General features: G+C 40.2%; 2 protein-coding genes across 3 annotated transcripts; one reads left to right on the top strand and one right to left on the bottom strand.

Annotated features, from left to right (window-relative positions):
• Window positions 1-312: 312 nt before the first annotated feature.
• Window positions 313-5825, top strand: ntmt1 (N-terminal Xaa-Pro-Lys N-methyltransferase 1). Of its 2 annotated transcripts, XR_003936867.1 has the most exons (5): window positions 313-441; window positions 3035-3194; window positions 3432-3684; window positions 4610-4944; window positions 4981-5825. XR_003936867.1 is itself a non-coding variant. In XM_030149957.1 (4 exons), the coding sequence occupies exons 2-4, from the start codon at window positions 3036-3038 to the stop codon at window positions 4864-4866; spliced, it is 669 nt and encodes a 222-aa protein (XP_030005817.1). In that variant the 5' UTR covers window positions 313-441; window position 3035; the 3' UTR covers window positions 4867-5825. The 2 variants fall into 2 exon arrangements, 1 of the variants encoding a protein (XP_030005817.1); XM_030149957.1 differs by having other exon boundaries at window positions 4610-5825.
• Window positions 5826-6751: 926 nt separating this feature from the next.
• Window positions 6752-14770, bottom strand: ndor1 (NADPH dependent diflavin oxidoreductase 1). The gene is made up of 15 exons (XM_030149956.1): window positions 14627-14770; window positions 12673-12812; window positions 12497-12574; window positions 12267-12364; window positions 12093-12191; window positions 11150-11251; window positions 10838-11041; window positions 10506-10633; window positions 10226-10437; window positions 10028-10135; window positions 9788-9902; window positions 9409-9555; window positions 9206-9324; window positions 7344-7438; window positions 6752-7156 (listed from the first exon to the last, which is right to left on the bottom strand). Exons 2-15 carry the CDS (start codon window positions 12805-12807, stop codon window positions 7012-7014), a joined length of 1785 nt encoding a protein of 594 aa, XP_030005816.1. The 5' UTR covers window positions 12808-12812; window positions 14627-14770; the 3' UTR covers window positions 6752-7011.
• Between the last annotated feature and the right edge of the window lie 738 nt (window positions 14771-15508).

Below are 15508 nucleotides of genomic sequence, written 5' to 3'. Positions count from 1 at the left end.
AGAAATAGGGTTGAAGATGGACCTGTGGAGATGAATTAATGAAGGACTCAGACCCAAGCAGAGCATTTACAGTTTATGTAGACCACAGGGAAATGTTTTAAAATGCATAATTCCATCTTTTTTTTTTTTAAGCAAGATATCCCTCCTTTAATTTTTCTTTATTAGTAACTCAAACTTGGTAAAGCTTCACTCCTTTAATTCTGGAGGTATTTTACTTGTAGACCAGCGTAATCTCAGCCCTGCAGAGTAAAATCACAGTGACTCTAGTGAGTTATTCGCCGGAGGGGGCGCTGTTTTGCGTCATGTGGCAGGAACCAAATAAGGAAATGACGTCCTCCGCGTGCAGAAGATGGTCTCAAATAGAGAACCGAGGGTCGGACCTCGGACCGGGTGAGTGAGAGGCGGAGGAGGCTGTGGAACGAACTGCGGACTCCAGAACAGGTTAGTGACAGACTAGATCTCTACCAGGTTAAGCTGATAAGTTGTAGAGTTTGTGTTTTATCCGGATAGATTGATGTCGTTGTTAAAGGAGCTGTTTGGCTAAAACGTCTAACTTAGCACGTGCGGGGCCTCACTAGCGTCTCTTAGTGACACAGTAATAAACAGTATGGAAGACAAATAAAAAAAAAAAAAAGAATTATTTATGGTTTAATATTATGGCAGTTAAATCCCAGTCACATATAACATTTGCAGTTTGTAGTTAGCAGAAACCCAATGAGGATTAGCTTAAATGGTTTATACACAAGTTAGCTAAAAGCTAAAGGCTCAACTACATGTGAGTGTTTTCATTTATTAGCTAGTATTTATTGGTCATTACACTGAAATCTGTTGTTTCTGCTTTTATGACACCTGTAGCTAAGTTAGTATTAATCAGCTGGTGAAAAGGACATTTAATGGTTCCGCTGAAACTCTTTGGATTAGTTTGGTGATCTGTGTTAAAAGTCTCATCACTGAATTTATAGACTTAATTTATAGATAGTCATTGTTGTCACACCCTGTTAACCTTAAATTAATGTGAAACTTGTCCATTTATATAAGTAAATAAAATGTTTTAGGCTTTGTGTTCATGTCCACTGTGATGTTGGTCAGATGAAATGTATGCCCCCTGCCCTGGTCACAAGATGGGTGCTGACAGCTGATCTACTGCCAAGGATATCCACATTTGGCCTCTGGTGTGTGTGTGTGTGTGTGTGTGTGTGTGTGTGTGTGTGTGTGTGTGTGTGTGTGTGTGTAGGAGAGACAGAGCAGGTGACAGTCCTTCATTCCATGTAAAACAGGACTTTAGAGACGAGGTGGATTCTACACGGTACACTCACAATCTGAAAATGTTATTACATCTACTGACTGTCTATGTGCACTTTATTACAAACACAACTGTGCAATTGTCACATTTGCTGCTTTATTTTTCTTAGAGTGTCTATTAATTTTTTTATTCAGATTAATTTATTTCTTAGTCTGTTGTGATGGTATCTTTTGTTAATTGCATTGTTTGATATGCTTATCAGCTATAACATTCTGACCGCTGACAGTCAGAGTGGTATAATTGTGATCATCTCATTCCAGTGGGACCTGTCAGTGAGTGGGATATATATGGTAGCAAGTGAACACATGGTCCTTGAAGATGATGTGCTAGAAACAGCAAAATGAGCAAGAGTAGTTTCTGAGTAACTTTGACGAGGGAGAAATTCTGATGAACAAAAACAAATCACTGGGTCAGAGCATCTCCAGATCTTGTTGGACATTTACTCAAAAGTCACTCAGTTCCTTATGTTGACAATTTTTCTGCTTCCAACACATCAGCTTTTTAGAGTTAAATGTTCACTTACTGCTTCAAATATCCAACCCAGTGAAAGGTTCCATTGTAATGAAATAATCAATCTTATTACCACGTCAGTGGTCAGAATGTTACAGCTGATCAGTGTATGTTCTTGTGTGCACATTAACCAAAGGTAATGTTTACATGTATGGATCAACACATAAAATATTAAACAAAGGCTGTAACATTGGGAGATGACCCCTCATGTGAAACTACAACTATGATGTATGTGACAATGACAGCAAATGTATTACATCCTCGACTCTTGTCATGAGTTGTTATATAGTGTCTGAGGAATGTGTTTTACTAGTCAGTAGTTAGCGCTCAGTCTCTGTCAAGCTAAGAAAAGCAGACTGATAAGGCAGCATACCAGGGATGAATATGTGTTACAACAGGTAACTGACTGCTCTGCTACTTAAATGAAAGTGTGGTGCTAGATTGGGAAGAGTTTTGGTGTCAAAGTAGGAGTGAGATAGCTTAAAGCAGTTAATCATAAAAATCAGAATACTTTAATGATCCCTGGCTGAAATTGGATTAGTTAGAGTTGCTCCAGTTAAGATCAGAAATATGAAATATCAGCATGCAAGAAGTACAATAAAGTAGAATGAAAGTTAAAATTATGACTAGAATGTAAATATAAATAGTAATGCAATTAAGATTAAGTCCATCCAGTGCATATTTTACAGCAGATGTAGTAAAAGTTGTAAATGTACAGTGCAGTTAAAAGGTTTTCTATGTGGCCTACTGACTCAGAGTATCTGACACTCTGAGAAAGGAGCTGTCGAGGGTCATGGCAGGAATGAACTCCTGTGATCCTGTGTGAAATATCGTCCTTTGACCCCTAACCCCTACCCCCCTTTTTTTCTTCGTCAAGCAACCATGACAGGCACTATACAAGTCCAAGTTATTATTATTATTATTATTATTTTTATTTTATTTTTTTTTATTATTGTGGTGGAATCTGTTACTGAATGAACTCCTGTGCCTGACTCGGTCATTGAGTGGATGGAAGACAGTGTCTAAGATGCCATGTAGCTGAGACAGCCTCCTCCTGTCAGACATCACCGTCCAGTTCCACTTTCACAACATCACCGGCCTTCTGAATCAAAATGAAGTCAAAATGTATTTTCACAATACAACTGTATTTTTATTCATGTAATAATTACTTTTGGGTGGTTTTTACTGTCATTGAGTCATTGTGTCTGTGAACTGTGACAGGATGGGTGACATAGTAGAGGATGAGGCCACCTTCTACTCCAATGCAGAGGACTACTGGAGGGACATTCCCCCCACAGTGGACGGCATGCTGGGAGGCTATGGTGGCATCTCCAGCATCGATATCAATGGATCCAAGGCTTTTCTTCAGAAGTTCATTGGTGTAAGCTGACAAATTATTGACTTAAGTGAACTAGACCCCGAACAGAGCAATGTAGGACTATCTTGGTGTACATTATCTCCTAAGTAGTAAATACCAGGCTGTTTGTGGTGCATTTGAACATTATCCACATATTATTGCCTTAAAAAATAAAAATCTGTCATCTGTTTCCTTTTCCATTGATTGTCACATCTCAGTTCTTGCCCACTTTTCACCTCTTGTGTATTTTTGTTGCTAAAGGAAGGAGAAGGGAAGACGGGGACAAGCTGTGCTCTGGACTGTGGAGCAGGCATCGGCAGGATCACCAAGCGTCTACTGCTTCCACTGTTCAAGACCGTGGACCTGGTGGATGTGACCCAGGAGTTCCTGGACAAAGCCAAGGTGTACCTTGGGGAGGAAAGCAAGAGAGTGGGGAACTACTACTGTAGTGGCCTGCAGGACTTTTTACCAGAGACTGGACGCTATGATGTGATCTGGATCCAGTGGGTCATTGGTGAGTCTGCCTCATGTACGGAATGATTGCATGAGGAGTCATATTTTTTTAAATTTAAATAATTCCATTTATGGATGTTGTGGATAAGAAGAAACGTGTGTTCACCTACATACAGTGAAAAACCAAGATCCAGATTTCCACATCACAGAACATAGGAAAATAATTAACCCCCAAATCAAACATATTAATGCAATAAATTATATTGTAAGTTAAAGAAAACTATGTATTACACACAAACTTAATACCAACTCAGAAGACCATAAATATGGAATAAAATTTTAAAAACTGGACAAAGGCTTAACCAATATGTGTAACATGACACCTCATTACCTTGCAGCTCTGAGGTGATGGCAACGTGATATTATGACCCGCATAAATATACATGCCACTTTTAATTGTGTTATCTGTACACATTATAAGCTTTCCACATGTATGTTCACGCCATTCATAGCCCTCTGTCCAACCTCAACTGATGCGTCAAATACCACACTCTAAGGGTTTGGGTTACGTGAACTGGAGATCTTGGCATAAATTCACACGATTAAATAGTGTTGAATAACACACAAAAGGTTGAAAATGCGTATGTATAGCATGCTAAATGCCATAAGAACTGCTGTGACATACAACACTATTTCATGAGATCAGTCTTGGTGATAGTAAGGTCTCAGGATGAAGAAAGTAAAACTAAAGTTTACTGTGCAGTTTATGCTGGATCATTCGAGCCTCAGTCATTTGGATGGCTCTGCACCAGATAATTGGCTTTAGGAGAGGCACATTAGACCAAATCCAGAGTGGGTTGAGTTAAATGGCTCCGAGGTCCTAGTCTTGGTGTGAAAAGCAGTAACAGTGACATCCTGAAAAGATGTTTTTACCACATCAGACTTTATTGGAATACATTACTGAACTAAAGCCTGGTCCCCCTCAGGTCACCTGACTGACAGCCATCTGGTGGACTTCCTGCAGCGCTGCCAGAAAGCACTACGGCCAAATGGCATAGTTGTCATCAAGGACAATGTGTCTTATGAAGGAGTGGTTCCTGACGAGGTGGACAGCAGCATCTGCAGAGACCTGGAAATAGTCCGCAATCTGGTGGGCAAAGCAGGTCTGCGCATTGTGCATGAAGAGCAACAAATGAACTTCCCAAAGGAGATCTACCAAGTGCACACGCTGGCACTCAGATAGGGAAAAGGAGCAGAGTATTTTGAACATCCAAATAATGTTTTTTCTAGTCAGCAATCAATTTAATGACTGTTTTGGAAATGATATGAAGCGTGTTCAGTGTCAGTATCACTGTTGGGTTGGTGCTGGGTTAGGTGGCCTAACAGTATGGTCACATGACACTTGTGTGTTGAAAACACTTCCTCCCCTCACATCAAATGAAGCACAATAATGTGTTTAGTGTTTCTGTATCGTCACTAGGCAGCTTCAGGACTCACAGTTCACACAGTCATTATTACAGTGCGTCACCACCCTGTTCAGTACATTACACCCCAGACCCAAAACTACAGCCTTTCTCAGACTTTACAATGTGTGATCCCTGCAGTCAATGTTAATTTATTATCTACATCAAATCTGTGATGCTGCTTTTTTCAATGAGCAGGATGCTAATGCGACTCTCCTGTTCTCTACTGGATGCAGCAACATCATATTCTGGTTCTGCAACTCAAATGTTAAATGGAAATGATTAAGAAGTAGAGCATCCTCAGGAGATGCATTTCCATTGATGACCCGTTTTGTTTTTACATGTAGGAGACCTTGTATTTACAAGTGCAACACAAGGGTGAGTGTGATGGCAGATACTCTGTGGTTCTACTCAAGTTGTAATGACTGTATGTCATCTCATATCTCATGTTTCATAACTGTTTTTTTAACAGAAGGAAGTCTGCAGCACAAATGACTGAATAATCCTTCACAAAATTACTGACTTGTTCATTGAGATTCAGTACAGCATTTAGTGTGGCAGCTGCATGCAGTGAAAGACAGAAACTACACCAGCGGATGGAGTGGTGATGTTGTGTACCTCAGGGAAGACAAAAGATAAAGGACAACAAACAAGGACACATGTTTCTTTTCACCTATTTTTCTGGTATGTTCATGTGTAAAGTTTGTCTGGGCTCTTCATTAAATGCTTATGTTGGTAATTTTCCAGCTTCAGTTGTTCAGAAGATGGAAGCATCTGAGACTAAGCACCTCTTTAGTGCTATGTTGAGTCACTTAGCATTAAACAGATTAACATGGAAAACTGCAACTGGAAATGGGAGAGCATGCACTTATAAAAAGGAGATGATTACTCTTTTAGCACAGAGTAACTTCTCAATCAGTTGACCCTTTGGATCGCTACAGTCCTCCATCTGTAGAGGCCTGATGACAGAATAACTGCTTTTTAGCTCACCGACTGATAGGCCATGAGCTATTGTGAGGGCACTGTCTTCCTTATCAATTTCTTCAAACATCTCAGACAAAACCACTGGTCGGATAAATAAAAAAAAAATTAAAATAGTTATGTAGCTTCCTCCAAATTTTTGAAATAATAAAAATTTGTCTGTACTTATAATGGGCTATATTTTGATGGCTTATAATACGGAAATGGTTAGAGATATCAATGTAGTTTCTATTGAGCACTGATTGGAAGTCATTAGTCACTACAGGACTCTAACAGAGCCAGAACCTGACAACCTCACAATTTCAAGTTCTTATTGATTCTTCATAGAACATGCTGATGACCTACAGGGCCACTGGTCCTATTTTTTTTCACTTCAAATTGTAGATGTAGGAGAGACATTTGAGAATAAGACTCAGCCATTTTAGAGACACTGTGAAAATGTTGCTCTTTACATATTCTGTGGACATTGGGTCTTTACTAGGATTAAAGTTTGGTTCTGTCCTGGGAATCTGTCTCATCGTAGATCAAGTACATGCAATGTCAAACTTAGGTAAGTTTGAAAGAAACGTTATAAGTTTAAAGTCATGACTTAAAACATTAAAGGACTAGAAATCATATCTAGAAACACTTTTGACACTTTCAGTTTGATCCAGAAGCGTAAAGAAAAAAAACCCCAGGATCTTAAGTTGAAATAAATTTAATCACTTGTTGAATCCTTGTTATAATAAGAACTGGTTGATTATTTATTAGATATGAAGGGGAGTAGCTGTACTCTAATGTAACTTCAGCTCGCTTCATTCACTCAATAACATCAGTGAAGACCTTTACATAGATTTATATGATTTTGTAAAATATACAGTTGGTAAAACCATTGAAAGACCTTCATCTTCAGACATATTGATCAATATCTGCAAATCTTCAAGTATACTGGGTGTAGGTCATGATCAGGACCAGGTCTCACTCTGTAGTCGACCTGACCTCTCCATAGCATCTAGCATCTGCTCAGCATCCTCAGAAGAGACTCCACCTTCCTGCTGGAACACCTCCTTCAGAGCATCACGCACACTGGTTGGCATCTGTTTAGCGTTTCTGCACACAAACAAAAAGATCTGGTGTTCAGTGTTCGTACCTTTTTTTACATCTCCTGTTCTTACTGAGTGTTAGACTGATGCTAAATTAGGCTAACAATGTCCTGATTCAGTTCAAATGTCTCTGAAGTCTAAACCTTTGGTCCACAGTAGCATTAAGTGTTAAATGTTAGATTTTTGGTCCTCACCCAGCAATGTAAAAGTAGGCACTTTTATTGACAATCAGGTCCTGCAGGAGTTTAGCATTCTCTAGTACACGATGCTGCACATACACCTTCTCCTCCTGAAATATAGCAAAGTACATTTTAAGACAAAAAGGATTTCAGTCTCATTCAGATTTGGCTCATATTCTGCATTGGGCTTGAGAGGCCTCAATCTAAAAAAAAAAAACCCTCAATTGTAACATTCTTTTACTAACCTGCATTTCAAGACTTTAACTCTTTCAGTGCCATGGGCCGATTAAATCGGCTTACGAATACAACCTTTAAAGTGCCACGGGCCGATCAGATCGGCTTTGGAGAACACGCCACATTTGTGTACAAACAAACCATCCACCCCCATTTCTTTCTCACATTTCGATGACGTTCTTTCTGTGTCCCCCTTTTGAGACCAAGCAGACAGGAATTTGAGGTCACGTGACCGAATAATATTTTTATATCTTTTTAATGTTTCTTATTCTCCGGTGTTTCATCAGAGGGAGCCCTCCATGCCGGGGGGCGGCTGTGGACTCCGGGGGCTGTGGCGCCTTCTCTCACTGGGGTCCGCTCCTTTCTGGTGGGTGGGGGTCCCAGTTGGCCCTCTCCCACTAGTTGGGATGCGGGGCTGTGTTGCTGGTGCCTGGTCGCCGGGGTCGGCGGCTGCCTCCTGGTGCGGATGGCTCCCTGAGACAGCGCCTCCTAAATTGATGTTTTACTTTTACTTGTACATTTTTGTTCTGGTCTACCCGTGCTCAGTCAGTCTTCTTAAGTATGTGTGAGCTTGTGGGTTTGCATGTATATGTGTGTGTGTGTGTGTGTGTGTGTGTGTGTGTGTGGGTGGGTGGGTGGGGGGCGGTACTGATTTTTAAACTGATATGTAAAGCACTTTGTGCTACAGTTTTTAATGTATGAAAAGTGCTATATAAATAAAGATTATTATTATTATTATTATGAATTATGCAAATTACGATCAATAATGAATCGGCTGCGTCCGGTGCGTTTTGAATCTAATTAGCAATCGGTCGGATGTTACCGAGCGGTTTCCTGCAGGATTCTTCAAATATTATAAAAACGACGCGAAATACTGAAAAACGGCCAAAATCTGTGGCACTTTTAAGGCTTATTAGCCCCTTAACTGTCTGGCACTGAAAGAGTTAAAGCAGCGAATGACTTTCATGACAATTTTTTTTTTCAAATATGTGTAACTCCAGTGATAGCCTAATTATCACTTATCTATTAGTCTTTCCGTGCTTACACACCTGAATCACTTCCCTCACAGTGAACAACTTCAAAAATGACTCCATCATAAACACACTCTGCTCATTTACATAAATCAAAATGTCAATTGGGCCTTTTCGGAAGTTCTGTTGCGAAGTGCATTGTGGGAAGCGAAAGCAGTTTCTTACAGATTTGGCAAGAAAACGAGCCAGATTGCTACAATGTAAAATTATACAGTCCACCAAGGTTGTTTTAAAGAATGAGTATAGTCGGTGGATGGAGGTAAAGGCGACATTTGGGTTCAGCACTTATGAAGAGACACCAAAATTTCTGCTACGTGGAATTACCATTCCCACAATGCACTTCACAACAAAATTTCCGAAAAGGCCAGATGTTTCGGTTTGTTATGTAAAAAAACGGACTGTGTTTATGATCGAGTCATCTTTGAAGTTCACTGTGAGGGAGGTGATTCAGGGGTGTAAGCACAGAAAGACTAATGGATTAGTGATAATTAGGATATCAATGGGGTTTTACACATTTGAAAAAAAAATTGTGATAGAAGTCATATGTTGCTTTAAAGTGTATACCTATGAAACATGAGACACATAGTTTGATGCTTTTGTCATGTGTGTGACCTGGTCTCGTGAGAAGGCTGTGAAGAGGCTCAACTGTCCAGCCTTTATCATCTCCTCCCACTCTGAGCTGAAGTAGAAGTCTTTGAACTGTGATCGGCAGCCGAAGAACAGGACATTGGCTAAAGAGCACAGAGAAGAGGAATGTGATGTTGGAGCTGTGAATGATGTGGTGTGAGGATTTTCATAAAGGACAGAAACCTCACCAGTTTTTCCTTCAGCTGTCCTCTCCTGTAGAGCTGATCTGAAGGGTGCCACCCCTGTTCCAGGTCCCACCATTATCACAGGGGTGTCCTTCTCTTTAGGGAACTTCAGACTTCCCTTCTTCACCCACAAAGGCACATAGACCTCCCCTACAACGCCGTTGAGTAAAACACAGCAGCCATCACATGGCTTTCAACATGTGTTATATTTATACAACTGCTAAGCTCTGGACAGCACTGCCAAGCTCAAAAATGACTGCTTTTAGAAGACCACTGTAATGTTCACTTATTTTTATTGCAATGTATCAAATCATGTAATGACCATTTTTACAAACAAACTGAATTCATGTACAATACAGAGTTGTGAAATGTGATGACAGACCTTGTTCAGGGTCCAGCGAGGCTAACCAGGTGGAGCACAGACCTCTTCGTGGTTTATACAACTTGGTTTTGTAAGAGACCACAGCTACTAAGATGTGAAGCCTGTTAGGGTGAACCTGTGTGGAGAGAAGTCAGATACCTGAAACATTTCTCTATGGCCTCTCCCTTCTCTTTCTTACTTAGTTTGTTGGAAAAGGTAACACATATTGCGTTCAGTAAGTAGTTTTGGTGGACGCACTACCTGTAGAGAGGAGGCAATGGAGAAAGAGCGAGGCTGGATCTCAGGGAAAAGATCCAGGAGGTAGTCCACTCTGAGTTCTGCTGTAGTATGAGGGAAATCTGCCAAGACCTGCAACAGCATGTCCAAGAAAGTCTTCACATTGTACCTATAGTCATTGGAATTTGTGACAGTAGTACAGTGTAATATTGTTCCAATCACCTCCAGGGCGGTGCGTCGGGGTCGGTTGCAGTAGCTGTGTAGGTCGTCCTGGCCGGCTGCTGAGCTGAACTCAGCCAGTTTCTCTCGTTCCAGCTCATTGGTGGCAAAGGTCGCCAGCAGCTCGAAGAAGGAGCGGCGAGGAACTGCAGCAATGTCCAAGTATTTCTCCACCAGGTGACGTATGGTACACGGCTGAGGAAGCCTGGCTGGAACTGAGGGTAGAGTGGTTAAGTCAAGGAAGCTTTGTTTCCTTAACAACATAAACAGTACACACACCTACCTGCAGTGTTGTCTGACGGCCTGAGAGTGAACCTGGACTCTGGATCTAATCTCAGCAACTGACAGAATTGATGTACGTCTTCTGGTGCGTTACAAGGATACATCATCACCACATCACCAGCAGTAAACCTGCATAACGCCATAATAGACAATATATGAGTTTCTAAGAAAAAAGTTATAGTAGCTCTATTTCTGATAAGGTTTTAGTCAATTAGACAGATGAAAACTGATCCACAGCCCAACTTAAGCATCACCCACATAATGTCTTTTGACACTGACTAAAATTACTCTATCTTACTTTGTTTCTAAACCACACAAAGTAATGCTACATACTCAATGTTAGATCCGGTGATGTCAAACTCAATGTGTCTCACTTCCTGGAAGTGTGCCACATCTGTCACTCTTTTATTTGAAAGCAGTCTGGCGGGAAAGGGATGAGACTGGGAAGGTTTAGTTTGCTCAGTGGGAATCCTCAGCCTATCATCTGTCACGTCTTTTACATCATCCAAGAAGTGGAAAGTGTAGGTTGGAGGGAGCCTGTCCCAAAAACAACACAGAAATAAATCCCTTCATAATTAAATCAAATTACAATGAAACTGTTTAAATCTAAGGACTAATGTGTGAAAAACATAGTACAATACTCACGGTTCATCTTCCCTCAGTGGGTTCAAATCTTTCAGAGATGGGTACAGAGCAAAAAACTTGTCCCAGAATGATGTTAGCCAAGGGTCAATCACAGCATCTGGTCTGCACAGGCATAATTATGGAATCATTTTATTTTTGTAAATGTAAACACAGTATCACCCATAGGTCCACAATACTTTCAAGAGTCATGGCTTCTTATGCAAAACAGGCCACATTCACAAAAAATAGGACCAATGGCCCTGTAGCTTACCGGCACTTCCTATGTCTTATAATGGGGAAATTTTTCAAAGTCACACCAAATCCAGAATCAGAGCCGGATCCACATAATTTCACTAACTTTTTGTTGACATCATCATAAAGAAGCTGTATACCAAGTTTGAAGTCAATCAGAATTGTAGTTTCAGAGAAGAAGACGATTGAAAGTTTTGTAACAGATGACAATGACAGACGAAGGCGATGCCGGAGGCCGCATGATGACAATAGCTTACAGCCTATCGGCCGGTAAACTAAAAACTAGAGTAGCAGATTATGTGAAACAACATACTGTGTCAAATACGTAAACAAACACAAGTGAATAATGAGTTTAAATCTGGATGGTCATTTATAGAGTGATGAAAAAATTAGTGCTTATTTCACTGCACAAACATGCTTCTGAGTTTGTCATTTATTTTTATTTCTTTCTATAATATATGTAATTTCATAGTATTGGTCTGCATGGCCCTCTCTATGTGTCCTGTTTCATTCTGTTATAGAAAAATTAAGCTACTTTTCCAAGCTTCAGGGTTGAGACACAGTAGAGCAGAAGAATTGCACCCCAGTTGCATCTGAGTGAATCTGATCAGCAATTGGTTATTACAGCTATCAATAAATGTAGTCAAAATCATGGTGTCTCGGGGTAGATTTTCTACAGCTTGAAAACACGTTGAGTACAGGCCTGTCCTACCCCAGGTCATGCTGGTCATCAGCCAGTCCGACAGGCAGCAGCAGGGAGGCTCCCAGTTGTAGGAGGCGCTTGTGAAGCTTCTTAGCCACAAAATTGAACCTACAGATAAAATCAGTTAAAAATAGTTTATGTGCGCGACTAGACACTTAAATACTAAAGTGCTGCAAAACTGACTTTGGATAAGAGGAGTCTCCCAGGCCCACTATCGCAAAGTCCAGTCGACACAGAGAGCCAGCAGGTAGGGACTTCCTAAACAGAAATCTCCAGAAGTTCTGTGAAGAAAGAAGGCACAGGCATCAACAAAATACGTTTCAAAAAAAGTATGAATATGTGAGGAATATGACAATGAGAATGATTCTTTATAATCATTCAATTAAAGTGAATGGTCAGCTGAAAGTTACTACCTTCATGTTATCTGGTGGATCTCCCTGGCCAGTAGTGGAGCACACAAACACAACAACAGACTCAGAGATCAAGTTGGCCTGTTCAGTGAAAGGAAGTACACAAGGAGACAGTTTTCACATGGATGGATATATTGGAGATTTATGGATTGTTTTGGAGATACTAATCCTCTACTCACCACGTTGTAGTCATCCAGAGGCATCGCTTGAACCAGCAGCCTCCTCCTCTGGGCCTGCCGGGCTATCCTCTGGGCCGTGTCCTGGGCCGTCCCGGTCTGACTCCCATACAGTATGAGCAGAGTGGGGTTTGACATGATGACTGAAAAAACAAGTCACAACATCCTGTTTAGTTTTGAATCCCTAAAAAATACCATCAAAAACAAAACACAAGCCACATGAAAAAGCATTTGCCCCCTAAATATTTACATATGGATTTAAAACACAACATATTATCACCATAACAAGCAAATATAGTGAATGTATTGATAACTGGACTTAAAACAATATTCATCACATGTAAATTGTATTCATCAGACGTAAACTAACCTGGTTCAAGTATTTTTGGACTTTAATTTTGATAATTACAGATTACAATTCCAAAACATCTCAAAATACTTTGAATATTTAATTTCAGGTTTGAGCAAATCACTATCTATGCACTGTAAATACCATTTCTCAGTCTGGTTGAGTTCACACTACCACAATCATGGGGAGGACTGCTGACTTGGGAACTGTCCATAAGACACTCATTGACATCCTCTACAAGGATGGTGAGCCACAGAGGATGACTGCTGAAAGCACTGGCTGTTCGCTGAGGCTGGAGTCAGCGCATCAAGAGCCACCACACACAGACCTGTCTAGGAAATGGGCTGCAAGTTTCATTCTTAGTGTTAAGACACTCTGAACCTGACATAATGTCAGAAGAGCCTGGACTAAGGAGAAAAAACATCTGGAACGCTGCTCAGTGGACTAAAGTCCTCTTTTCAGATGAAGGCAAATTTTGCATTTCATTTGAAAATCAAGACCCCAAGGTCTGGTGAAACACTGGACAGGTACACCATCCAAGTTACTTCATGTCCAGTATGAATTTTCCACAGTCAGTGACGATTTGGGGTGTCATGTCATGTGCTGGTGTTGGTTTATTGTGTTTTATGAAGTCCAAGATCAACACCGCAGCCCACTGGGAGTTTTAGAGCACTTCATGCTTCCATCTTCTGAGAAGCCTAATAGATACCAGTTTGCAGTCAGTGGGGAAGTGTCAAAACTACTGGGAACTGGTTGGCTGACCATGGTATTACTGGGCCTGACTGGACCAGAACCCCATAGAGAATCTAAAGAATATTGTCAAGAGAAAGATGAGAGACGCCAGAACCAACACAGACGAAATGAGCTTAAGACCACAATCAAAAGAACCTGGACTTCCATGACACCTTGTAGAGCCACAGCCTGGTCGCCTCCACGTCACGTGACCCTACATTGACGCAGTTATCTGTGCACTTGGAGCACCCACCAAGCAGGCTGATTTTGTAACTTTTAAGAGCTGTGAGCCGTAGTTATCAAAATTAAAACACAAAAGCTCGAAACATTTCACTTTGTAATGATTCTAAATACATGAAAGAAAAAACAACATGAAACCTTTACATGATATTCTAACTTGGTTACATGCATGTACAGTATAAGATTTGACTTCAGGCCCAGAGCAACATTAAACCGATATTAGTTTGTGTTTAGAAAGTGTAGTGTTGGATATATATTAACTGTCGTACTAAAAAATGAACCATTCTAAATATTTTAAAATATGCACCGTTACAACTGAACGACTAGTGTGGTTAGACAACACTATGGGGTGACGTTCACAAACACAATGGCCTCGAGGGGCTGACATCTGAGGCTCATCACTACAGGTTAATAATATATACGTAAGCATTTAGTAATTAGAGGTACTAAATGTGACAAATTACCCTAACTGTAGCTCAGTTCCTACAGCTAGTTAAAGTCCTTACTGCATTTGAAATGACATGACTGTTGCTAGCAGGTAGCATCCAAGCCACTTGGCAAGAATACTCTGTTTTTATTTATTGTCTCCACTATAAAGTAATAGAGTACCAAACATAAAGTACCTAAAACCCTTACCGTTGCCGTCGTTGTTAGGAATGACCTCGAACAATGTCAAAAATGACAAAAATTCCACTCAGACGTTAAAAACAGCTCCTCATTCAGTCTCGCTTTACGGCAGGCTCGTTCCTGTCTATGATTGGCTCATTCCCCGGTGCTGCATTCAGGTGTCATCTCGAAAACACTACAAGCGCGGAAACACGTCAATTCAATAATTGGAAACTACAGGGTGTCCCATAAGTCTCCACACATAGGAGACATAATACATTCCATTCATATATGGTTCTAACATGTATTTCTTTATATTTCTTCTTTATAGTTCTTCAGCAGTGGAGGACACGCATTGAAATGTGTTCCCGACAAAATGGCAGTCATATAGAGCATATTATATAAATAAAAATGGTTTATGTCAAGAAACGTTTATTTTTCCTATGTATGGAGACTTATGGGACACCCTGTATAATAATTTGAAATAATATAATTATATATAATATTATTACAAGGGTTTTTTTTTGTATAAAGTTAATGATTTGTGGAATATGTGGATAATCTGGATTATGTTCTAGTTGTTGCAGATGTTACTGTTAATGTTACAAGATACAAATATATAGAGCTAGAAGTTCGTAGAAAGATTTAAGATATGTTTAAAAGACTCTATAAAAAGATACACATTTTGATGTTAAAAGGACTTGTGACTAAGGTGCCTTATAAGTGAAAATGTTTCAGTTCATAATGTACTTTTGATAAGGTTATCATTAATTTATTTGACCAAGATTAATTGCGTTAGTCTCCGCCCACTAATTTAGGGGAGCTCGTGCATTTTCTTCATCGAAGTGAAATCCCTTGCAGAGGAAACACTGTTGAGTCACTTTGTGATTATTTCTCCCCTGCTTCAGGTAA

Source organism: Sphaeramia orbicularis, chromosome 12 (genome assembly GCF_902148855.1).
Source record: "Sphaeramia orbicularis chromosome 12, fSphaOr1.1, whole genome shotgun sequence".
NCBI classification, from domain to species: domain Eukaryota; kingdom Metazoa; phylum Chordata; class Actinopteri; order Kurtiformes; family Apogonidae; genus Sphaeramia; species Sphaeramia orbicularis.
This window is presented reverse-complemented; position numbering and strand designations above follow the sequence as displayed.

What these genes read in the sequence shown, in the direction of transcription:
- ntmt1 (XM_030149957.1), top strand. Translation starts at nt 3,036, where the DNA reads ATGGGTGACATAGTAGAGGATGAGGCCACCTTCTACTCCAATGCAGAG. An exon ending in TTCTTCAGAAGTTCATTGGT is followed by an intron (nt 3,195 to 3,431) that starts GTAAGCTGACAA and finishes TTGTTGCTAAAG; the next exon opens with GAAGGAGAAGGGAAGACGGG. An exon ending in CTGGATCCAGTGGGTCATTG is followed by an intron (nt 3,685 to 4,609) that starts GTGAGTCTGCCT and finishes GGTCCCCCTCAG; the next exon opens with GTCACCTGACTGACAGCCAT.
- ndor1 (XM_030149956.1), bottom strand. Translation starts at nt 12,807, where the DNA reads ATGTCAAACCCCACTCTGCTCATACTGTATGGGAGTCAGACCGGGACG. An exon ending in CCACTGAGGGAAGATGAACC is followed by an intron (nt 11,042 to 11,149) that starts GTGAGTATTGTA and finishes TTTTTGGGACAG; the next exon opens with GCTCCCTCCAACCTACACTT. An exon ending in CAGCCTTCTCACGAGACCAG is followed by an intron (nt 7,439 to 9,205) that starts GTCACACACATG and finishes GCTATATTTCAG; the next exon opens with GAGGAGAAGGTGTATGTGCA.